Source organism: Dendrobates tinctorius, unplaced genomic scaffold (genome assembly GCF_039654945.1).
Source record: "Dendrobates tinctorius isolate UK_male_01 unplaced genomic scaffold, ASM3965494v1 ptg000084l, whole genome shotgun sequence".
Taxonomy (NCBI): domain Eukaryota; kingdom Metazoa; phylum Chordata; class Amphibia; order Anura; family Dendrobatidae; genus Dendrobates; species Dendrobates tinctorius.
This window is the reverse complement of record NW_027361752.1, coordinates 31621841-31648174: the sequence shown is the minus strand read 5'-3', so window position 1 is coordinate 31648174 and position 26334 is coordinate 31621841. Positions and strand designations below refer to the sequence as shown.

At 45.2% G+C, this 26334-nt stretch overlaps 1 protein-coding gene across 1 annotated transcript in view; it reads right to left on the bottom strand.

The window, feature by feature from the left end:
- The window catches only part of JAM2 (junctional adhesion molecule 2), a 123734-nt gene extending 97603 nt beyond the window's left edge, over positions 1 to 26131 (bottom strand). Inside the window, exon 1 of the mRNA XM_073584509.1 lies at positions 25903 to 26131. Within this exon, the coding sequence (XP_073440610.1) occupies positions 25903 to 25954 (52 nt within the window). The 5' untranslated portion in view covers positions 25955 to 26131. The remainder of the gene's footprint in view (positions 1 to 25902) is intronic.
- Positions 26132 to 26334: the final 203 nt, after the last annotated feature.

The window sequence follows — 26334 nt, the reverse complement described above, 5'->3', positions numbered from 1 at the left end:
GTAGAAGGAGTACTATATATAAATGTCAGTATATCAGCATGAGAACGGCATGGCATTTCATGTTGGGACATGCTTGGCGAGGACGAGATGCCGCTGTACACAAGTGATATTCTATAATGATATCCAATATGTACTAAACCAAGGAGCGAGACGCGCGCTTACTGACGACAGGATTCCTTATTGCGGGTGGAAAATAATAAATATGTTTATAAGAAACTTGCGGCCTTTATTACAAAGGATAGACCTTATCATTCATTGAGTTATACACGGAAGGGATGGGCACCACTAATACAGTAAAATACGGCACAGCAGAGACACATTAAAGAGGACCTGTTATAAGTATGGAATTATTTTATCTGGAGTGAATGTCGCTGTTCTCCTGAATCTGGCGTTGTTTTTCTTTTGCTGCTGCTCCTCACCGTTCCCGAGATATGGCCCCCTCTTTCCTCTAGGTAAGGATAGTCAGTTTCATTGTCGTGGTCCTTAGGAAAACATTCCTAGGGTGTGTGCACACGCTGCGGATTCTGCTGCGGTTCCACAGCGAATTTGGCCGCTGCGGATCCGCAGCAGTTTTTGCTGCGGTGTACAGTACCATAATATCCTATGGATATTAAAAACTGCAGTGCAGACGGTGCGGATTTTTCCGCGGTTTCTAAACCGCAGAAAGAACCGACATGTCAATTCTTTCTGCGGATTCCGCTGCGGTTTGCCATCTCCTCCATTGTGGAGATGAAAAATTGCAGGGCAAAACCGCAGGTCTTTTGACCTGCAGATTTACCTGCGGATTTTACAAAATCCACGCGGCCAAATCCGCACCCCAATCCGCAGCGCGTGCACATACCTCTAGAGTTGAGGACCACACCCACTTGGCTAATAGATTTACCGTATTTTTCGGACTATATGGCCGGAGTCACACTGACGAGGAATACGGGAGAGTGAGAGGCGCAAAAAAGCACGCATTAGACACGGACAAATGATTCTCTTTGGGGTCACTCGCACCAACCGTATATTTCTCCTCCGTATCCTACGCTCCGTGCCACTCGCAGCATGCTGCGATTGTCAGCGTACTACGCCCGTAGGTACGCCAATGCAAGTCTATGGGTGCGCAAAAAATACGGATTACACACGGACCACACATGTGACTTGCGAGAAATACGCACCTGGTGTCTTTTAGAAACCCTGTCATAGGGCTCCATTATATGTCCATTTTGCAAGCCTGCGAGAAAATCTCTCCATACGGATGCCATACGGATTGCATACGGATGCTGACATGCGCAAAATACGCGACCACACCTTGATTACGGATGACATACGGAGCACTGTTTAGGGGTCTGTCATCCGTATTACGCATGTAAAATACTGACCGTATTTTGCGCAGGTTAGTGTGACTCCAGCCTAAGACGCACCGGACCATAAGACGCACCCCAATTTTCAGAAGGAAAATAGGGAAAAAAATAATAATGTGTCAAATAGGGGTCCGTCTTACAGTCCGAATTCAGCTTACCTGGGAAGGGATCCGGCACAGGTGGAGAAGTAGTCACAGGGGTCATTCAGTGGTCCAGGCTCGTGCGGTGGCGGCGGCTCTGTGCTGGGGCAGCTGCGCTGGGGCGGGTGGGCTGTGCTGGGGCAGCTGCGCTGGGGTGGGTGGGCTGTGCTGGGGCAGCTGCGCTGGGGCAGGGGCAGCTGTGCTGGGGCAGAGGCAGCTGGGCTGGGGCAGGTGGGCTCTGCGGTGGTGGCAGCGGGCGGCGCTCTGCAGTGCGGTGGTGGCAGCGGCCTGTGCTCCGGTGCAGGGGCGGCGGCTCCGCCGGCGTTTCTTCGCAGCCCGGAGGCCCCCGCGCACCCCTTGCTGGGCGCCGCCATGTTGCGGTGGCCTCCGGGAGCATGGACGCCGGCAAAATGGCCGCCGGTCCGGGGACGGCGCATGCGCAGCTTCAGATCTCGTGCCGAGATCTCGGGGGACGAGATTCAAATCTCGGCAACTGATCCCACTGATAAAGACATGAACAGACTATAATTTTAACGTTGAGAGATAGAATATCATAGTTAAAATCCAGAAAATCACATTGTATAAATTATATAAATTTGCATTGAGAAATAAGTATTTGATCCCCTACCAACCATTAAGAGTTCTGGCTACTACAGACTAGTTAAGACACTCCTAATCAACTCGTTACCTGCATTAAAGACAGCTGTCTTACATAGACACCTTTATAAAAGACTCCTGTCCACAGACTCAATTAATTAGTCAGACTCTAACCTCTACAACATGGTCAAGACCAAAGAGCTCTATAAAGGAGGTCAGGGACAAGATCAGAGACCTGCACAAAGCTGGAATAGGCTACAAAACCATAAGTAAGAAGCTGGGTGCAAAGGAGACAACTGTTGGTGCAATAGTAACAGAAGAAATACAAAATGACTGTAAATCGTCATCGATCTGGGACACAAATGGAAAATCTCACCTCATGGGATATCCTTGATCACGATGAAGGTGAGAGATCAACCTAACACTACATGGGGGTAACTTGTTAAAGCTGGAAAGCTGGTACCACAGTCACCAAGAAAACCCATTGGTAACACATTACACCGTAAAGGTTTAAAATCCTGCAGTGCTCACAAGGTCCCTCTGCTCAAGAAGGCACATGTGCAGGCCTGTCTGAAGTTTGCCAATGAACACTTGGATTCTGTGAGTGATTGGGAGAAGGTGCAGTGGTCAGATGAGACAAAAATTGAGGTCTTTGGCATTAACTCAACTCGCCGTGTTTGGAGGATGAGAAATGCTGCCTATGACCCAAAGAACACCGTCCCCCACTGTCAAGCATGGAGGAGAAACATGTTTTGGGGGTGTTTCTCTGCTAACGGCACAGGACTACTTCACTGCATCAATGGGAGAATGGATGGAGTCATGTACCATAAAATCTCGAGTGACAACCTCCATCCCTCCGCCAGGACATTAAAAATGGGTTGTGGCTGGGTCTTCCAGCAAGACAATGACCCAAAACATACAGCTAAGGCAACAAAGGAGTGGCTCAGAAAGAAACATTAAGGTCATGGAGTGGCCTAGCCAGTCTCCAGACCTTAATCCCATAGAAAACTTATGGAGGGAGTTGAAGCTCTGAGTTGCCAAGCGATAGCCTCAAAATCTTAATGAATTAGAGATGATCTGCGAAGAGGAGTGGGCCAAAATTCCTCCTGACAAGTGCGCAACCCTTATCATTAACTACAAAAAAAACCTTTGACTGCTGTCCTTGCCAACAAGGGTTTTGCCACCAAGTATTAAGTCTTATTTGCCAGTGCATCAAATATGTCTCACTGTAAAATGCAAATAAATTTATATAATTTATACAATGGATCTTATATACACAGTCCTTTGTAGTTTACTGTACATGTACTTTACTACTAAATAAACAGTTTACCAAAAAAATGGCGTGAGATCCCCCGTAAATGTATTAACCGGCAGAGGGAAAGCGGACAGCAGGATGGGGGGGGTTAAGATGTTTATAGCCTGAGAAAAGGGTAATACCCATCCCAGGCTATCAATATCAGCTCACAGCTGTATACTTGGCCTTTACTGGTTATTAAAATGGGGGACCCCCCAAAAAAAAATAATTACTTAGGGTCCCCCTATAACTAATAACCAGCTAAGGCTAGGCAGACAGCTGTGGGTTATTATTAATAGGCTAGAAAGGGAAAATGGATTTTAGCACCCTCCCAGACTAAAAACATCACCTCTCAGTCGCCCCAGAAAAGGCATCTCCATAAGATGCACCAATTCTGGTGCTTAGCCTTGCCAAAAAGTTCAATAAAAGGAGTCTGTCATTTTTCCAAACAAAGGATTTTATTCTGAGTGTTATTTTTTTGACAATTTCACTATGGGATTAGTAATGGGGGTGTCTTATAGACGCCTCTTCATTACTAAGCCCTGGGCTTCAATGTCAGCTGCCAATTCAAAACTGACATCAACCCCAGTACTATCACCCCACTTGCCAACGCACCAGGGCAAGTCGGAAGAGCAAGACTAGGTGCCATAATTGGCACATCTTTTGGATGCGTCTTTACTGGGGTGACTGAGCTGATGTTTTTAGTCTGAGACAAGACCAATATCCATGCCTCCTTCCTAGCCGATTAATATTAGACCACAGCTGTCTGCCTAATCTTTGCCGGTTATTAATTATAGTGTGACCCTACGTCATTTTTGGGGGGGGTCCTCATTTTAATAACCAGGAAAAGCTAAGTATACAGCTGTGAGCTGATATTAATAGCCTGGTAGCCTCCAAGTTTATTACCCCCTTCTCAGGCTATAAACTTCAGCTCTCAGCTGTCCACTTTTCCTCTGCTGGTTAATAAAATTTCAGGCGATCCCAGACCATTTGTTTCAGAGATTTATTAAATACATGTACAATAAGCTGCACGAGCACTGTAATAATTATGTCACTCACACAATTGTAGCCATCTATTCTGTCGGGTCACACTGATATTTTACTGTACGCGGCAGATGAAATGTTGCATTTTCAAAGGACATCGGTGCGTAAAAAAAAAAAAAAAAAAAAATCAGACAGTGTTCACATGGTCTGAGTGCCATGCGATTTTCTCTCACCCATCGACTTGCATTGGCGAGTCTCGTCCGAGAAACGAGGACAATCACGGTATTTTTCTCTCAGTCCATTCTGAGCTGAGTGAAAACTAAAAAACGCAGAAGAGAAGGGACTCATTGAAAAACATTGGTGTGAGTGCAATCCAATTTTTTATCGAATTGCACTCGTTCGTTATTCTCGCAGAGGAGTATGAGCACTGAGGCTAAGTTCACACTTGGTGCTTTTGCAGCTTTTTTATGCAAATCTTCAGTTGCGCTTTACAGTACCAAAGTCTGAGATTTCAGAAATCTCATGCACACACATTGTCTGTATTTTATGCTATGCATAGTTTTTTGCACAATGGAACATGTCACTTTTTTCAGCAATTTCCACCAATTGAAATAATTAGGTGCTGAAAAAACACAAGCATCAGGTTTTGTGGAATAAATGCCTAGTGTTAACTTACTTTAAGGTTAAGTTCACACTAGGCATTTTTTTAATGCTAATTTTCAGCTGCGTTTTACAGTACCAGCAAAGCCTATGAGATTTCAGATATCTCATGCACAGAGCTTGTTTTTTTTTTATATAATAAAAGCAGTATTTTGTGCTTTGCATGTTTTTTTCGGGACATAGAGCATGTCACTTCTCAGTATTTTTCACTCATCGACTAAGGGCTGGTAATAAAAAATGCTGAAAAAACAGTTATGTTTTGCAGCGTTTATTTGTGCCAAAACCTTATTCTAGGGAAAAGGACTTTTTCCCCCCAACACTAAATGTTATCAGCATGTACAAGTGAAATCTAGCATGCCAAAACTGCTGCGAAAAACGCAGGAAAAGAACTGCTTTTTTCTGCAGCTTATTCCCTGCAAAGAGATCAGGTTTTGCTGCAGAAAATAAAAAAAACGCTAGTGTGAACTTACCCTAAGGCCGGGATCACACTACCTAAAGTGAGTGATGCGAGAAACTCGCACGAGTCTCTTGCATCGACACACGGCGCTACCGCTGGCACTCAGGACCGGAGCTGCGACTGCATATAAATACATGCAGCCGCAGCTCCGGTCCGGAGTGCTGGGTGTTGATGCGAGAGACTCATGCAAGTTTCTTGCATCACGCATGGTAGGTAGTGTGATCCCGGCCTAATAGTGATTAACAATAAGAAGGAAACAAAATGTCTTGAAGAACAATAAAGGCTTTGTGTACTTAAGTCGATCACCCTAACGAGAAACTACTACAGAAAAACTTTTTTGGAATGGCTTGTGACATTTTTTAATCGTGCATTGTCCTTCCAAGTTATATGGAAGATTGTGCCATTCTTAGGTGGAAACACAAAACGAAAAGGTTCTTGCTATCGATAACCGCTTAGTTTTGCCTGGCCCTTTAGAAGGTAATATAAATATAATACTGTAATTTGTGCTTCTTGTGGTTCACAGTGTAGGTAAGAGGACAGGACATTCCCAGCAGGAAATCAGTGAGAAAACACTAAACTTCATGGACATGTTCTATAGCATCCAAGGAAACACATTCCTGTTGAGCGCCCTCTTTAACAAGCCTAAAAAAGACAATACAAAAGAGGCAGCCCCATCATTCATTCATCCCCTTGTTAAGAGGCACAACCAGGGAGAATCTGGGAATTGTGAGCAAAACACACTAAACATAAGCGACAAGTCACACAATGACTTCCCTGAGACTTCTCCACCCTTTCCTGGAACGAGAGAATCGTGAACACAAAAACTTTTCATGCAACATCAGCTAAAAGTAATATAAAAAGAGAAGCATTTTATTTTCATATTTTAGTAAATAGTCACCATTTTTTGTTATATGGTCATATACAAAACATACTTTTTTTTTCCTTTATTTTTTTTGCATTGCATTTTATTTTTGGGGGAAAAAAAAAAAAAAAAAAAAAAATTTTGGGAGATTATTTTCTAAATCTAAAAATATAGTAAAATAAATAGAAAAAAAAAACACTGCAAAGACTTTATACTGTATCCTGATGTCATACAGCATATTTTCATGTTACAATATAAAATTGATAAGCATTGTTTTTATATATTACAATAAAAAGTTAGCAAAAAAAAAAAGTTTCTTCTGCAACTATTTTCTTAAAAAAAGTGTTTTTTTTTTACTAAGAATAATATAGTAAAAAAATAACATTTGTTCATACAAATATTTGCAGGTTTATTTTTTTTCCATTGTATTTTTACATTTAGAAAATAGCAAAAAAAAAAACAAAAAAACTTTTTTTATGCAAGTGTTTTAATAACTATATGGTAAAATATAAATATAAATTTATTACATATTAGTTATTTTTTAAATAAAGATTTTGACCAATGTGCGTAAAACATAGACATAACGTGTGAAAAAGCCACAATTTGTAACTTACGTTTACCATAATTGTTATTTTGCTTTATGCAGGAATGTGGGCTTGGGGAGAAGACTATAAAAGGCTCTAATTAAAAACAAAATATGCAAGACCACGGCAAAACATAATGAGGCTGACAGCAGTGTTATTCAATGGGACGACGTGGCAATGGAAGCGAGGAGAATCCCTGCCCCCACGATCACTACCTTACCTCACATATCTCTCCATGAGCAGCTGGTTTTATAAGCTGATGTAAGGTTTAGTGGCAAATTCAAAATTTTAGAAATGCCAGGAATACACTTTTAGGCTATGTGCCCACGTAGCGTTTTTCAAGCGATTTTTTCCTGAGTAGAAACGCATGCCCTTGCCAGGGAAATCGCATGCGGCTTTTGACACGCGTTTTTGACGCGATTGTCAAGCGTTTTGACATGCGTTTTTGCCCATATAATTGATGGTATGCGGAATCGCGGGCGATTCCGCAAAATTAATGAACATGCTGCGTTTTTTACCGCTAAGCGATTCCGTAGCGGTAAAAAACGCACCATTGGCACAACATGTGCATTTTCTATTACAAATGCATGGAATGTTTTTTTTAAGCGTTTCCGCGGCAGAATCACACGTTTAAAGACGCCGCGGAAACGCTTAAAAAACGCTACATGGGCACACAGCCTTAAACTTTATATAGCAAGATGACAATTTATATAAAGAAAACTTAACTTCATGTCCAACTCCTTTTCCCAGCCGTAGATGTAGCTTTCTAAGGCCATGTAAAGGTAGAGAACTTTTTGTGGTGGTCAAAAACGATGACTTTTTAAAGAAGAAACTGCTTCAGGAAATGCTCTTCAGGCCTCTTTCACACGTCCATGTCTCCGGTACGTGTGGTGACAGTTTTCACATGTACTAGAGACACTTACACAAATAGATCCATTCAAGTGAATGGATCTGTGCACTTCAGTGTGTTTCTATGGACCCTGACATGTCTGTTTTTCACCGGAAGCACGGGCCGCAAAACGTCCTGCAGAGGTGCACACGGATGACACTGGGATGTCATCCATGTGAAATGTACCGGCGCCCGAGAAGCAGAGATACAGTAAGCGCTGTTCCCCGGAAACGGGTGCTGAAGACGGCTCTCGTTCATAATTCTCCCCTGCTCTGCTGGCAGTCAGCACGAGCATGGGAGAATGATGAGTTATATCCAAATGATAACAGTGAGAGCATGAGCAGCTGATGGGAGTATTCATCACCCACAGTCTGCGCTTTAAATAAAGGAAAAAAAAAAAAAAAAAAATCAGGTGTGGGTTTCCCTGCATTTTCTATAACCAGCCAGGCAAAATTGACCTCTGGGGGCTGCAACCCTCAACTGTCAGCTTCAGTAAGGCTGGTTATCAAAAAAAAAAAAAAAATGGGTGTCTACGCCATTTTTTAAAATTATTGAAATAATTTTGACAACCAGCTTTGCTAAAGCTGATAGCTGGTATTCTGAGGCTGGTAAGGGGCCATGGATATTGACTCCCCCCAGCCTAAAAAGATTAAATCATCCAGGCTGATAACCACTGGTGAATGAACTGCTGCAAGCACAGTATCAGTGACCAGCGGTGATATGGAGGTTACTGCCGGTCAGTGAGGCTGCATTCCCAGCCGGGCTGAACTGTGACCTCAGCATCGTAGGAAAAAGTCAGTGAAGAGATTACCGCAGTTCAAGCTCAGTGACTTCACTGCAGATCAAGGTGAGAAATTAGGAGGGAGCAGCTGGGTCAGGAATTGATGAGGGGAATGATAAATGCAGGGACAAGAGACTTCCTTTTTCTACACAGAGCAGAGAAAAGAGAAGAATTAATTGGGTAGAAAGGCAAAATGAGCAATTGTAAGTACACAGTGCGATATGATGATTGCAATTTATTAAGAGGTAAAAATTTTGATGGACGAGGTGTGCTTCTTTAAGGCTATGTGCACACGTTCAGAATTGCCGCGGAAATTTCGCAACTCCCTGCCGCGGGAAATACGCATGCAGAATTGGCATGCGTATTCACGCTGAACAGTAGCGTTTTGCAAGCGTAATTAGCTTGCAAAATGCTAGCGTTTTCCAAGCGATCTGTAGAATCGCTTGGAAAACTGACTGACAGGTTGGTCACACTTGTCAAACAGTGTTTGACAAGTGTGACCAACTCTTTACTATTGAGGCTGCCTATGCAGCATCAGTAGTAAAAACATCTAATGTTAAAAATAATCGTGATATGCTCACCTTCCGGTGGCCCCCGCAGCCTTCCCGATCCTCACGGCAACTCCCGTTCCCAGCGATGTCTTGTAACAATGACCCCAGATGATGTAGCATCACGCGAGACTGCTACGTCATCACAGGTCATTGTCGCAAGGCATCACTGGGAAGGGGAGTTGCTTGGAGCATCGCGAGGATCGGGAAGGCTGCGGGGGCCGCCGGAAGGTGAGAATATCACAATTTTTTATTTTAATTCTTTTTTTAACAGGGATATGGTACCCAGAGCCTGGAGGACAGTCTCCTCTCCTCCAGACCCTGGGTACCATCTGCACATGATCCGCTTACTTTGCGCATGGTGGGCATAGCCACATGCGGAAACTAGGCGATCAATGCATTCCTATGTGTGCAGAATCGCCGCGATTCCGCACAAAGAATGAGCATGCTGCGTATTTTTCCTCGATGCGATTCCGATGCGGAAAAATACGTAGCATTAGCACAGCATTGCGGAATGCCATTGAATTCAATGGGTTGCGTTGTGTAAGCGTTTTTGGGCCAAAAAACGCGGCAAAAACTCTTACAATCCGCAACGTATGCGCACAGGCTAAAGGGGGCTTTGGGGTTTGGATTTCATCCAAGTGCATTGTTTGTTTAGCTCAGACAAAAGAAAAAAAAATATGGATGCAGCTGTTTTTGGCAGTGTCGCTCCGTTGACGTCTCTACCGCATGCTGATCCAAGCAGACTAGCAGGGGACTCAACGAGGATAAGTGGTAATTACCAAATTTTGAAAACATATTTTTCGCCACCCTGAACCCATTAATGAACTACTGTATGTTGCTTTTTAACACTTAGGACTCCACCTACTTAATCGCCCATAGAAATTGATGGAGCAGGTAAGCTTCCTTTGGTAAAACTTACAGGGTCTAAGCGGCACATCCACAGTATGTGACTGGAGACTTGTGAATCCTCATATTGTTTGAGGTGCAAGAATTCTCCGATGCAGGGAGCAAATGGTCATGTGACCGCACGGTATGATTTGCATACTTCCCAGCCACATGCCGACTAGACTTCTCCGGCGCATTGGGACATATGCAACCTGGCAATTAGAATCTCATTTCTCTTTTCACATCACATTTCTGTGGTCCACACAAGTTAACTTGGCAGCGTTTAGTGGCCTGAGCATCGTCTCTCTCACTTTGGCATATGCCACGCACTGTCCATGGGAACACTGGTGAAGCTGAGCCTCCACGGGCAGCCACCTGTCCAGCACCCGTGTCAGGCTCCTTTCTTAGCCCAGTCGGACAGGACATCTGTTTGCAAATAGTAGCTATAAAAACACTTCCACCCCTCTACGATTCCCAAAAATGTCTAACTAATTCAAAGGAATGTCAACCATCTCATAGTCACGGTATGTGAAGAGGGAAGGCAGCGACTAGGCAAATGGTAATTATTCATATAGAATAAAGCGCAGCAGCTTCATAAGGGCCAAACATAATTTTGGTGATTTGTGTGTGTGTGTATATATATATATATATATATATATATATATATATATATATATATATATATATATATATATATATTTTTTTTTTATTTTAAATCATGAAATTTTCTAGTTTCTCTCTAATCCATAATCCCTAATTTAGGCTCATTTGTTTCACTATATTTCTAGCAGATACCTACCGTCAACATTTACAAGAATTACATCTCTACTGTAATGGAAATCTAATGTCTACACATAAGTATTGTGCTTGGCCAATTAAGGAGGCAGAGATGCAGTGTAAAGCATGTTTTTAGAGCAGCAGCCCGAGCTTCTGATGTAAAAATTTATATAGTTTCGGATTACAAAACAGAGTAAAACTAACGTCACTGATCATAGCTGTGCCACAAGTAGCCAAGCAAAAAAGCAACCATGCCATCAGTGGTATAAGTAGAGTCCGATTTGGGCCTGCCCCACCCCACCTGCATGTTGGTCACATGTCTGGGCCCTTGTAGCGCTCTAAATCCTACAACGACATACAAGTTGCGCCTCCCCCATTATGTAGTAATGTCCCCCATCTTGGACTTCTTCCTGGTGTGATTTATCTCCAGATGGGACCAGACATGTATACGATGATGGAGGACTTATTTATACATGTCCCCCATCCTGGCATATACACAGTGGGGAAAATAATTATTTGATAACCTTTTAATCGTAGGTACACTTCACCTGTGACAGAGTCTAAAAATAAAATCCAGAAAAATCACATTGTATGATTTTTACCTGCATTTATTGCATGAAATAAGTATTTGATACAATAGAAAAACAGAACGTAATATTTGGTATAGAAATATTTGTAATTACAGAGGTCAGACGCTTCCTGTAGTTCTTGACCAAGTTTGCACACACTGCAGCAGGGATTTTGGCCCCCTCCTCCATGCAGATCTTTTTATACAGAAAGACCCAGCCATGTCCAATGCTCTTACTGAGGGAAGGATGTTTTGGCCCACATCTTGCGATACATGACCCCATCCATCCTCCCTTCAATATGGCGCAGACGTCCTGTCCCTTACCATATGTAAAAATCATGTGATTTTCTGGCTTTTATTTTAACACTAGATGTGTGCCCGATGCTATCGCATCGGGAGGGCAGTAACATCACGATGGGGGCAGCTTTGTGGCGCTGGGGGTTGCGGCCTACCCACTCCCATGCAGTCACAACCGGCAGGAAAGACGGTGTTTTCTGGTCTGTGCTGGAGATGGTGTGTGGCGCCACCAGTGGGTGGCCGCACCCAATCTCCAGCACAGGCCTCAAGCCACGGTCTTTCCTGCCAGCTGTGACTGCACGGAGGTGGGTGGGCAGGCAGCGGCAGGATCCTGCGCGTGTAGTCAGGCAGTGGGTCTGCTGCTTTCCTTTCATTGTCATTGGCGTATTTTTTAGGAGGAGCCATGTTAGCGTTGATATTTGCAGTCTAAGGAAACCTAAATTAGCCCTGGTGATTTAGACATGCGGTTGTGTTGGTTGGCGAGTCCGTGACATGCTGTTACGTGTATTTTTCGTTACTCTGACACGGTATTATGTGAAGTTTTTGATGTCCGTGGCACGCTGTAACGTGTCTTATTTTAGGTCCAGCTACACACTTCAACTTATATTTTTCATGCCTATTGTCACGCTGTGACGTGTATTTTTTATGTCCAGCGACACACTAACGTGTATTTTTTTTTTTTTTTTTTTTTTAGGTACTGCGACACGCTGTAGGTGCACTGAGACGCTTTACCCTTTTTTTTTTTTTTTATGTACAGTGTGTATTATTTTAGGTCCAGTGACACGCTGTAACGTGTATTATTTTAGGTCCAGTGACACGCTGTAACGTGTATTATTTTAGGTCCAGTGACACGCTGTAACGTGTATTATTTTAGGTCCAGTGACACGCTGTAAGTGTAACCTTTTTTTTTTTTTTATGTACACCAATTCAGAGTCTGCTGGCAGGTAGATTACAGCAATGACATGCAGCGACGCAGTTCATAAATGAATAGATAGAGCAACTGAATTCACACATGCGCAGTGGCCGGGATCCCAGCGGCGGTCGGGATCACAGCTGCGTCCTGGATCCGAGCGGCATCACTTGGGTGTACCAAAATGGTGGTCGGCATACTTCTGGTGCGGAGCAGAGGATTGTGGGATTCGGGGACATCCAGACAGAAGTGGATGACAGACAATTTAAGGCAATGATATATATAGATTCCGTCTCTCACAGTTGAAGTGTAGAGACAATTACAGACGTCTCCATTCTCTGTAAGTGGGAAAACTTGTAAAATCGGCAGTGTATCAAATGCCCATTTTTCTCACTGTCTGCATCTTTTACAACTGATGCAAATCTATGAGGAAAATCCGAACATAAAACGCAGCGTACCGCAAGCGAAGAATTCACAAGTTGTGGTCTTCAAAATTGCAGCTTATGCACTGTTTAAAAAAAAAAAAGACGAAGTAGACATTAGATTTCTATAAATCCCATCCACTTTGCTGGTACTGTAAGGCTACTTTCACACATCAGTTTTTTGCCGTCAGGCAGGATCCGGCTATTTTTAGAAAAAACGGATCCGGCATAAATTTTGGAGAACTGTAGAAACGGATCCGTTTTTTTGCTGGATCCGTCTAGCAGGTTATATCTGTTTCCTGGGGGCTGGCCAATTGGATCTGAGCATGCGCAGACTTAAAAAAACGGATCCGGTGGCTGGATCCGTCTTTCTGGATCCGGCGCATTCCGGCGCCCATAGACTTTCATTGTAGCAAAAAGCTGGAAGCGCCGGATTCGGCGCTTCCGGCTTTTTCGCCGGAGACAAAAAACGTTACAGTAGCCGTTTTTTCCAGACGCCGGAATGAGACAAGTAGCTGGATCCGGCAAAAAACGGATGAGACGCAATGCCATCCGGCGCTAATGCAAGTCAATGGGGAAAAACTGGATCCGGCGTTGCATTTTGCCGGATCCGGTTTTACAAAAAAAAGCCGGATCGCGCCTGACGGCAAAAAACTGATGTGTGAAAGAGGCCTAAGATGCTCCAACTTTTTGCTCAGCATACAAAACTCATTGTGGGAAGTAAGGCCACATTCACACGTTCAGTATCCTACATCAGTATTTGTAAGCTGAAATCAGGAGTGGGACAATCAGAGGAAAGGTATAACAAACACGTCACCACTTCTGCGTTTTTCACCCACTCCTAGTTTTGGAAACTACAAATACTGAACGTGTGAACGAGGCCTTAACCCCAATTGTTTTCCCCTTTTCCTTGACTGACAGCTCTGGCTTTAAAGGAGCAATTGGTGTGTGGAGATAGATGGAAAACAAGTAGGTGGAAAGGTGCACTGAACGGCTCCACCACAGCAAGGGTGCAGCGAGCGCCTGTGCTTGGTTTGAACAGTCTTTTTGCTGCCAAACTCCATTTTTAGGCTGGTTTCACATTCGCGCTTTTTAAGCGCACGCACGGCCGGGGGTAGCTCCGCCCCCGAGCCGGCTCTCTGCCCGGCGTGCCCGCCCCTTCCTTGTAGCGCCGCCTCCTAGCGCACAGCGGCGCCTGCGATCGGCGCACCCTATCTTTAGCATAGGGTGCGCAGATCGTGCGCAGGCCGTGCGCTAGTTGCGCTTTGACCTGCGCTGCGCACTTTTGACGGTGCGCCGCAAAATCAAACTTTTCGGATTTTGGCGCGCACGGCGCACCGTCAAAAGTGCGCAGCGCAGGTCAAAGCGCAACTAGCGCACGGCCTGCGCACGATCTGCGCACCCTATGCTAAAGATAGGGTGCGCCGATCGCAGGCGCCGCTGAGCGCTAGGTGGCGGCGCTACAAGGAAGGGGCGGGCACGCCGGGCAGAGAGCCGGCTCGGGGGCGGAGCTACCCCCGGCCGTGCGTGCGCTTAAAAAGCGCGAATGTGAAACCAGCCTTAGTAACAGGTCAGTGCCACCCAAAATTAATCGCTCACTGATGCAGAACATGCTGAAACTTTTAGTCTTTGGAAAGGAGGAGAACCAAAAGTTAGAGAATGTGTTTTCGATAATATGTTGGCTCAGACAACAAAGAGCAAGGCAAGTTTTATGAGGTGACAAACAAAGCAACGGCCCCGAGCTATTTTCTGAAGTGGCCCGTAAAGACAGGATCTAAGGAAGAAAACTGAGTGGAGCGTGTATGCCTTTACATATCTGGATCAGCAGACTTCAACAATAACTTTTTAAAAGGGTTTTGCTACCTAATCTGAGAGCAGCATGATGTAAGCACAGAGACACTGATTCCAGCGATGTGTCACTTACTGGGGCTGCTTGCTGTAGTTTTGATAAAAATCATTGTTTTATCATCAGAAGACTCGTAAACATGCTGCCTTGTAGTTCTCCATATTCATGAGCTCTGTATAACCCCACCCCTGATTGCCAGCTTTCTGCCTATGCACAGTGTACACAGAAAGTTGATGTGGGCGGGGTTATGCAGAGCTCAGCATTCAGGGAACTGCTAGATCTGCAGAGGATATCACCGTGATTTTATCAAAACTGCAACAAACAGCCCAGTAAGTGACACATATCACTACAATATGAGTCTCCGCATCATGCAGCTCTCAGATGCGGTAGCAAAATCCTGGTAACAGATTCCCTTTAACTAAACTTGCTCACGAGACCTTCCAGTTAATTACGTAGGCATTGTATGGCGGTATAATTTGATCACTGGGCACTAAATAGCAGCATTTTGTGGACATATACAGTATGGTAGAGCACTATGCAGGAGTATTATTCCGATAATGTATGGAGATATTGTTTATAGATTGTATGATGGCATTATTTGAGCACTGAATGGCAGTATTATAAGGGTTTTACGGCAGTATTCAGGGATACACGGGCATTTGTCATGTTAGTTCTGGAGACAATAGAGCGGAATACAGTGGAATAATCCAGATTCCCAAGTGCAAATATCTGAGCTCTTCACATCTTCTGCATGCCGTTGTCACCGCTCTCCGGTTATAAATAAATGCACGCCGTCTGCTGTCACATATCTACTTCCAGTATCGTCCTGACGAACCACATGTGAGACGCTTAGCATTCCACACATGATTAGAATACAAAAGGTGACAACGGGACAATTGCCGGCTCTGAGCAGTTGTTTCTGCTGCTGCTGAATGCGAGGGTCTGCCATGTGCCGTGTGTGCGACGGCGCACGCTCATTATTTGGGACCGTTTCATTCCATGTATTGGGATCCCGCAGACGGCGTTAAGCCGAGAGTGAGGGTCATATTTCCAAACAGCATATTTGGGATCAGACATAAGAGAGCGGGAAAGCTGCAGCCAACTGTGTCATCAGAGGAGATCAATGCCATTACTTCGCTTTCACATTAGAGTAGCACATTGCTAATATAAAAAGGGGGCTCCAGCCTTCAGAGCGGAACCAAAAAGCAAACAATCAACAGGCTGCTTATTAAAGGGGATGCTACTAAATTCTGTACCAGATAGCGGCCCCACTCCCACTTTTATAGGGATGCTGCACTAGGCTAGATAGTTAGACTAATGTCGGCTTGACCCGCCAATATCGAAGGATTCAGCCAACGGTCTAATGTGTATGGTGGCGCCGGTCAACTGATGGTTGGGAGAGAGCTCGATGCCCTATTTTGGATTACTGATACCATTGTTCTCCCAAGAGATAAGCCGGTGACCAATGAGTCAATCGGCTGCTTACCCATAGAGAACACAGGTGCGCTCATCCAAGTGATCACTCCTGTGTATGGGAGAGATGGCGGCCGGATGAAGCATTGTTCGTCCAACAGACACATAATAATAATAATAATAATAATAATAATCTTTATTTATATTGCGCCAACATATTCTGTAGCGCTTTAAAATTCATAGGTTCATATACAACAGTCATAAGTAAAGTTAAAGATAATTACAATATATTAAAGCAAAGATAATGACGACCCGGCCCATAAGAGCTTACAATCTACAATGAGGTGGGGATGACACTAAGTACAGGGGCTTATTTACAATGATGGTCCAGCCATCTGAGGAAATGGGGGAGGGGGGGTAGATAAAGGCTGCGCGAGATGGTCACCATCCAATATTTGTAGTGCTTTTGGGTGCGGTTGAGTTTGGTGGAGAGTTACGTTCAGAGAAATAGTTTGAGATGATTAGGGAACAAGATAAACAGAAATGAGGGAGGAGATGTAGGGGGCCAAACTGTGGAGAGCTTTGTACTGTAGATGAGAACAAGAAGTTTAAATTGGATCCTATAATGAAAGGGCAACCAGTGCAATGACTGGCACAGAGTTGCATTAAGTATGGAATGGAGAGGGGAAAGTAGAGTGAGAGGGAGGCAAATTAATAGAGCGTTACAGTAGTCCAGGCGGAGTAGCTCAGGGCAACAGTGAGGGTTTTTGTTGTTTCCATGGTGAGAAAGGGGAAGATTCTAGAGATGTACTTCAGGTGCAAGCGACAAGAGATTGTATGTAGGAGGTGTAGGAATGATTGCTGATGATCATAACACCCAGACAGCGAGTCTGCTGCCCAGGCGTCACTGTGGTACCACACATGGAAAGAAGATGTCAGATTTAGGGAGGTCAGTAGAGGGCAGAAGCAGAAGAAGTTCAGTTTTGGAAAAGTTGAGTTTCAGATAGAGAGCGGACATGATCTTGGAAACTGAACCTCATGTTCTGTAGGATGATGTGTATAGTTGTGTGTCATCGGCATAAAGATGGTACTGAAAGCCAAATTTGCTGATGGTCTGTCCAATTGGGGCCGTGTAGAGAGAGAAGAGAGCCAAGAACTGAACCCTGAGGGACCCCAATAGTGAGAGGAAGAGGAGAAGAAATAGAGCCAGTGAATGATACACTGAAGGAGCGGTCCGAAAGATAGGAAGAGAACAGTGTCCTTTATGCCTATTGATTGGAGCCTAGAGAGTAGGAGATGGTGGTCAACATTGTCGAAATCTGCAGAGAGGTCGAGAAGAATGAGCAGAGAGTGGCCACCTTTACATTTTGCTGTCAGGTCATTGGTCACTTTGATGAGCGCAGTTTCTATAGCATGTAGGGGTGGAAGCCGAACTGTGATGGATCTAGGAGGGAATGAGTGGAGAGGTAACAGGTAAGGCGGGAGTAGGCCAGGAGCTCCAAGAGTTTAGAGATGAAGGGGAGATTGGAGACTGGTCTGTAGTTATTTGGGCATGATGGGTTGAGAGAAAGTCTTTTCTAATAATGGCGTAACGATAGAGTGTTTTAAGTAGGAGGGGAAGATACCGGAAGAGATTGAAAACTTTAGTTAGGCGAGTGGGGACGACGAGAGAGAGAGAGAGAGACAGGAGTAGGTGTGAAGGAATGGGGTCAGTAGTGCACATAGTAGGACGAGAGGAAGAGATGAGCCTGGATACTTCTTCGGTGACGGGGTCAAATGCCAAATTTCCTGACTGACATTTTCTATTTTCTCTTGGAGGAGAGATCATCAGCACAGATATCTGTGACAGGGGCCTGCACTTTAGAACTGAGGAGAGAGTGAAGGGTGTCAGAGCTTTTTTTGGGTTGTTGGATATTGAGAAGATCAGGGTGGTGAAGTGTGTATGGCCGGCCTTAGCCTCTACCCAGGATGGTAGTCCATCAGCAGGCACATAAAGTATATGCATATGTTTGCCAATATTTAGAGGGAATGTCTCAAGTTCTTGAATAGGCAAAATTCAGTTCAAGCAACTTTGCAATTTACCTGTCTTTTACCGATTAGTTTTATTTTGTACAGCTCGTTGCCTAGTGTAGCAGCCCCCTATGCAGTCTCAGTTGCATAGGTGCGAAGGCTATGGTTTACAGCCTGCTCATGTGGCTCTGAAGCTGGCAGGACTGCTCGTTCTGACCAACCTTAAAGGGAACCTGTCAGATCCCACATGGCCCCAGCAGTTGGGTCTGCATAGACACACTGCCTAACCGTCCCTTTATACATATTTAAACAGATCTTTAGAAAAAGTATTTCTAAAGTTCGTATATGATATGTAAATGAGGGCTTTGACTAGTCGTTGGGGAATTAGTGTCAGACTAGTCAGCCCACTTAGATGTTATCACGCACCTCTGGGCGTGATAACATAACTTACAAGTGCCGGCGACATCACAAGCACTACAGTACACATACCTTGCGCATGCACGCTGCTCCTTCACCTCGCAACATTGATAATCTGAAGCCGGGTGTACATGTGGCAGCTTCAGAGAGGCGCACTGTTCATGATCAGAAGCGCAGAAGACTTCCGATCATGGGAGGCAAATGTAGCGCTGGCGCTTGTAAGTTGTGTTATCGCGCCCACACATGCAGACAACTGCTGGTGGTTCTGGGGGCACCGGGGACCTGACAGGTTTCCTTTAAGTGCTCCTGTGATTCTCCCATCCTAATCTGCCTCTGCTAGCAGTCAGAGCGCTTTCTTCATAGAAATGGCATGACTCTGTCAATCTTCAGCAGAGCACCACCCCAAGCAAAGCCAGGAGCTTCTGCGCTCCTGAAGATAGAAAATGTGAGTCCCATTGCACAACCCTGCGCCAATCCTCCCACCCCTCGGAAGACCGTTTCCAGTTCACCTGGGAATTTGAGAAAACCCACCACATTTCCGCCGACGTGTCCCAGGAAATTTAGGACACGTGGAAACTGACTGCTGTGGCTGTAGGCATCTTGCCGAGTCCACAGTCTATAATTTTCTGATAGGTGATAACTTTCTGATCTGTGTGGGTCTGACCTCTGGGACCCCCACCGATCCTGAGAATTGAGCTTTGAAAGGCCTCATCAGAACGTACCTGTACTTCTCGGTCACAGAGAATAAACGAGGCGGGGGCTTCATTCCAAGAGGGGCATATCAGATTTCCTTTGTCAGAATCGGCGGGGAGTTCGATTTATTGGCACCAGAAAATTAATCACCCATCTCCTGAACAGACGAGTTTACACTTCTGCATATACATACAGTTAGGTCCATATATATTTGGACAGATACAACATTTTTCTAATTTTGGTTCTAGACATTACCACAATGAATTTTAAACAAAACAATTCAGATGCAGTTGAAGTTCAGACTTTCAGCTTTCATTTGAGGGTATCCACATTAAAATTGGATGAAGGGTTTAGGAGTTTCAGCTCCTTAACATGTGCCACCCTGTTTTTAAAGGGACCAAAAGTAATTGGACAATTGACTCCAAGGCTATTTCATGAACAGGTGTGGGCAATCCCTTCGTTATGTCCTTCTCAATTAAGCAGATAAAAGGCCTGGAGTTGATTTGAGGTGTGGTGCTTGCATTTGGAAGGTTTTGCTGTGAAGGAAACATGCGGTCAAAGGAGCTCTTCATGCAGGTGCAACAAGCCATCCTTAAGCTGCAAAAACAGAAAAAACCCATCCGAGAAATTGCTACAACATTAGGAGTGGCAAAATCTACAGTTTGGTACATCCTGAGAAAGAAAGCAAGCACTGGTAAACTCATCAATGCAAAAAGACCTGGGCGCCCACGGAAGACAACAGTGGTGGATGATCGCAGAATACTCTCCATGGTGAAGAGAAACCCCTTCACAACAGCCAACCAAGTGAACAACACTCTCCAGGAGGTAGGCGTATCAATATCCAAATCTACCATAAAGAGAAGACTGCACGAAAGTAAATACAGAGGGTTCACTGCACGGTGCAAGCCACTCATAAGCATCAAGAATCAAAAGGCTAGACTGGACTTTGCTGAAAAACATCTAAAAAAGCCAGCACAGTTCTGGAAGAACACTCTTTGGACAGATGAAACCAAGATCAACCTCTACCAGAATGATGGAAAGAGAAAAGAATGGCGAAGGCGTGGTACAGCTCATGATCCAAAGCATACCACATCATCTGTAAAACACGGCAGAGGCAGTGTGATGGCTTGGGCATGCATGGCTGCCAGTGGCACTGGGTCACTAGTGTTTATTGATGATGTGACACAGGACAGAAGCAGCCGAATGAATTCTGAGGTATTCAGAGCCATACTGTGTGCTCAGATCCAGCCAAATGCAGCCAAACTGATTGGTCGTCGTTTCATACTACAGATGGACAATGACCCAAAACATAAAGCCAAAGCAACCCAGGAGTTTATTAAAGCAAAGAAGTGGAATAATCTTCAATGGCCAAGTCAGTCACCTGATCTCAATCCAATTGAGCATGCATTTCACTTGTTAAAGACTAAACTTCAGACAGAAAGGCCCACACACAAACAGCAACTGAAAACCACCGCAGTGAAGGCCTGGCAGAGCATCAAAAAGGAGGAAACACAGCGTCTGGCGATGTCCATGAGTTCAAGACTTCAGGCAGTCATTGCCAACAAAGGGTTTTCAACCAAGTACTAGAAATGAACATTTTATTTACAATTATTTAATCTGTCCAATTACTTTTGGTCCCTTTAAAAACAGGGTGGCACAGGTTAAGGAGCTTAAACTCCTAAACCCTTCATCCAATTTTAATTTGGATACCCTCAAATGAAAGCTGAAAGTCTGAACTTCAACTGCATGTGAATTGTTTTGTTTAAAATTCATTGTGGTAATGTCTAGAACCAAAATTAGAAAAATGTTGTCTCTGTCCAAATATATATGGACCTAACTGTATATCCAACCAACGGGGGAAATTTAACAAAACTGGTGAAAAGGAAAAACTAAAGTAGTTGCACAAAGCTTTTGTCACTTCTGGAGATAAGGTTCTTTTAGTGATGAGGGAACGTGCTCACATAAAGGTGTTATCCTACCATGCTCGGGTCCTAACCGAGTGACTCCCTCGTGCTCGAATAATAACTTCCGTGTCCCCGAGGCTGTTGCTGTTCGACAGGGGCAACACATTCAGGGATTATGATACCTAACAATCAGACAATCCCTACATGTTTTGGGGCTGTGGAACGGAGCCGCGGGGACTCAAACATTATTTGAACACGCCGAAGTCACTTGCTTAGCACCCAAGCATGGTCAGGGAACATCTTATCCGCTCATCACGAGCTTCTGTGTCTCCGTATCACACAAGTGCAGTATTGTGCCGGATATAAGGCTGTTCCCTGTGACCCTGATGATATTGTCACAATGTATCAGGCTTGGCTTATTACCATGTGAGTCAGATTAAGGTTTATAGTGTGGGGGGCCGGAGGAGGTAACCATTTACTGGAAGTGCACAAAATATCCAGGGCTACAAGGAAAAAAAAAAAGAAAGTGTGATGTTGCAGCAGCAGCTCAGAATGGAGATATGTGCCAAGCTGGCGCTGGCTTCTGGGCAGCGTTCCCTGGTAGACTGCATTGCTATTTCTGCAGAAATAACGTATTTTGAGGAGCCCGAAGCAATAAAAGCCAATTCACTGATATGAAAACCTGTTTTAGCCTGGATGGTGCTGCATCACCCAAGTGATAAATCAAGACGCAGAGCATCAATCTAGAACCCGGCACTTAACATAATGGACAGCTGGGGAATTTAACCCCGTCGCTGACAGTTCACTACATTTCTTATATAGGTCCTCTCTCCTCCTGTACCAGTTATGACTTGTATTGTTTAAGATTATTGTACTTGTTTTTATGTATACCCCCCTCACATGTAAAGCGCCATGGAATAAATGGCGCTATAACAATAAATAATAATAATAATAATATAGGTCTTGATTCAAAAGAAATAAAAAAAAAAAAAAAAAAGTTTGTGACACAGTCATTATGGATCAGCTGAGTTATAATACTGAATTTAAAGGGGTTGTCTCCAATCTGTATGACTGTTTTATTAGAGGGAGTAATTTCACAGGATCCGGGTCCAGCGGCCACGTCAGGATTCTGTGCCAGCCGTGAGCCCTGCAATCCACCTCCTACATTCCGGGCTCCACCAGAGTCACCTCTGGCGCCCTGACACATAGGACTCGCTCCAGGCCTAGGGATGCTGCCAGATCGTAGGGCTCCGGACCAGCAGGCTCCGAATACCGAAAAATGGATTTACTCAGATCCAGGTTTTTATACACCAATAGGTAAAAATTACACAGAGCAAAATGCATCTTCCTCTGTTAATAATTGTAAAGGATACATATTTATATATATATATATATATACACACACACACACACACACACACACACACACACGCCGGATTGCATCCGTTTCGAAATGTATAGGTGAGCCTAATTCCTAAAACCAGAAAAAAGCAGTGCATTTTTTTTCCATTGATTTTTGGCTTTGTTCGCACATCGCTTTTTTGTTGCGCTTTTTTCCGCAGCTAAAACGTGTTCACTTGGCAGTGAAAACAAAAACAGGTTTTACTGCACTTTTTTGCGACATGTTACTTAAATGTGTGTCACTCGTCCACAGCACACGTTTTATAACGTTTAGATTCACCAAGAAAGCAGCAAAAGTGGACGGTTGACTGTGTTTGTTTTTTTTTGCACGTTCTATGGTAAAAAAAAAAAAAATGCTGGAAGAAGTGACATGCTGCAGTTTTCAAAGAACGCAGCAGTTTTCCAATTCAGGCATGAGATTTCTGAAATCACAGCTGGTACTGTATAAAAAAAAAAAAAGAAAAAAAAAGCAGCTTATGAATTGCATTAAAAAAACAAACAAAAAAAACAAACTTATTATTGGTCAGAGTGCTGTCCATATGGATGTACCCAGGGGCAGACATATCGTTGATGCAACCTGTGCACAGGGGCCCAAGAGGAAGAGGGGCCCCTTCTATACCTCCACTGGAATTATGCAGCACCATGAATTATTGGACTGCAAAGAGCCCAGATACTTTTCATGCACGGGGGTCTCTTCTGTCGGAGTCCACCAGTGGACGGAACATGCTCCGATGAAGCTTTCAATTGCAGTACAAGGGAGAAACAAGTCGCACAAAATAAAAAAAAAATAAAAAATCACTTTTGCAATTATGAGAACCCAGCAGCTAATAGTGGGCACATGACTTATCATAGACCCCACCAGAAGGGGTTAATATTACAGGGCATAGGCCACCCAACAACTTTAGACATAAATGTTCTTGGGACCCAATGAGCCAAATCCGGTGTCACTTCTGTGGGACTCAGGGGAAGTTGCCCCAGACTAATATAATACTGAGACGGCGCAGTTTTCGTGATGTGGTGAGCGGCCCCGCAGCCCTGACAGGACATTATTCACAAGGACACCTGTACCCGGGATGGCAGATGGTGATGATACAATGTTCCCATAGGACAGAGGTGACACAAAGTAGCAACATCACAGTATGAGGGGCTGCTGTGCTCCGCTTCCCTCCCTGCAGCCCCCATACAGAACAAACACATCACTATAAGGGGCCGCCTCCCTCTCTGTAGCCCCCATAATAATATAATTTTTATTTCTATAGCGCCGACATATTCCGCAGCACTTTACATTTCAGAGGGGATTTGTACAGACAATAGACATTACAGTATAACAATAATCACATAGATCATAACAGATACCAAGAGGAATGAGGGCCCTGCTCGCAAGCTTACTGTCTATGAGGAAAGAGGTAGACACGAAAGGTGGGTGGTAACAGTTGCCCTGATTGTATGGACCAGCCATAATGTTAAGTGTGTAACAGTACAGACACAGAGGGCTAATGGATGCATAAAGCATGTGGGAACATGATGCGGGGAACCTGGTTATGGTAAAACTTTTGGCTGTGCCACACAGGGATAGGTTAGGTTAATGTGTTGAGGCGATAGGCCAGTCTGAATAAATGCATTTTCAGGGCACGCTTAAAATTGTGGGGATTGGGGACTAATCGTATTGACCTGGGAAGTGCATTCCAAAGAATTGGCGCAGCACGTGTAGAGTCTTGGAGACGGGAGCGGGAGGTTGTTATTATTGAGGATGCTAACCTCAGGTCATCAGCAGAACGGAGGGCGCAGGTAGGGTGGTATACTGAAACAAGGGAGGAGATGTAGGGTGGTGCTGAGTCATGGAGGGCTTTGTGGGTGAGGGTAATAAGTTTATACTGAATTCTGGAGTGGATGGGTAACCAGTGTAAGGACTGGCACAAGGTAGAGGCATCGGTGTAACGATTGGTGAGGAATATGATCCTGGCTGCAGCATTCAAGACAGATTAGAGAGGGGAGAGTTTGGTAAGAGGGAGACCAATTAGAAGAGAGTTACAATAGTCGAGACGAGAATGAATAGGAGAAACAGTAAGAGTTTTTGCAGAGTCAAAAGTAAGAAAAGGTCGAATTCTAGAAATGTTTTTGAGGTGCATACAGGACAATGGAGCAAACACCTCACCTATGAGGGGCCGCTTCCCTCCCTGTAGCCCCCCATACAGGACAATGGGACAAACACCTCACTATGAGGGGCCGCTTCCCTCCCTGTAGCCCCCCATACAGGACAATGGGACAAACACCTCACTATGAGGGGCCGCTTCCCTCTCTGTAGCCCCCATACAGGACAATGGGACAAACACCTCACTATGAGGGGCCGCTTCCCTCCCTGTAGCCCCCATACAGGAAACACACCTCACTGAGGGGCTTCTTCCCTCCCTGTAGCCCCCCACACAGACAGGACAATGGGGCAAACACCTCACTGAGGGGCTTCTTCCCTCCCTGTAGCCCCCCACACAGACAGGACAATGGGGCAAACACCTCACTGAGGGGCTTCTTCCCTCCCTGTAGCCCCCCACACAGGACAATGGGGCAAACACCTCACTATGAGGGGCTTCTTCCCTCCCTGTAGCCCCCATAGAGGACAATGGGGCAAACACCTCACTATGAGGGGCCGCTTCCCTCCCTGTAGCCCCCATACAGGAAACACACCTCACTGAGGGGCTTCTTCCCTCCCTGCAGCCCCCACACAGGACAGACACCTCACTATGAGGGGCTTCTTCCCTCCCTGCAGCCCCCACACAGGACAGACACCTCACTGAGGGGCTTCTTCCCTCCCTGCAGCCCCCACACAGGACAGACACCTCACTATGAGGGGCTTCTTCCCTCCCTGTAGCCCCCCACACAGGACAATGGGACAAACACCTCACTATGAGGGGCCGCTGCCCTCCCTGCAGCCCCCACACAGGACAGACACCTCACTGAGGGGCTTCTTCCCTCCCTGCAGCCCCCACACAGGACAGACACCTCACTATGAGGGGCCGCTTCCCTCCCTGTAGCCCCCCATACAGGACAATGGGGCAAACACCTCACTATGAGGGGCCGCTGCCCTCCCTGCAGCCCCCACACAGTTCAGACACCTCACTGAGGGGCTTCTTCCCTTCTGCAGCCCCCACACAGGACAATGGGACACAGACCTGCTCAGCACTCAGGAGCCCAAAGTGAAAGAAACCGAACAACTTACAGCAAAGAGCAGCAAAGTGTCCCAGAAAGAGGAGCCGAGCCGGGAGCCGCATCTTCTCCAAGGGAAAAAGTGAGGAGAGGAGCAGCGAGTTCAGATCCAGGGCAGCTGCCGGCTCCAGAGTCTGCGCCCCGCTGTACCGCGGCTCCGACTCATATAACGGGGAGGTCTGAGCAGCGGGAATAGGAAAGGCTGGGACTGCGGCTCCGCGGCGCCCTCTGCTGGCAGCGCTCCGGGGCTGCAGCCGGCTGGGCCATAGCTCTGGGCACGGGAGCCGGGGTAGACACCACCTTTAACCAGTGAATGCCCGGGCCGCTTTATTTATTGCCTATGTGATGATAAAAGTAGAAATTAGTGATTTAACCAATGGAATTCCGGGCCATTTTCATTGCTTTCCTTTTTTGGCGGTGCCAACACTATTAAGAGCTCTACGTT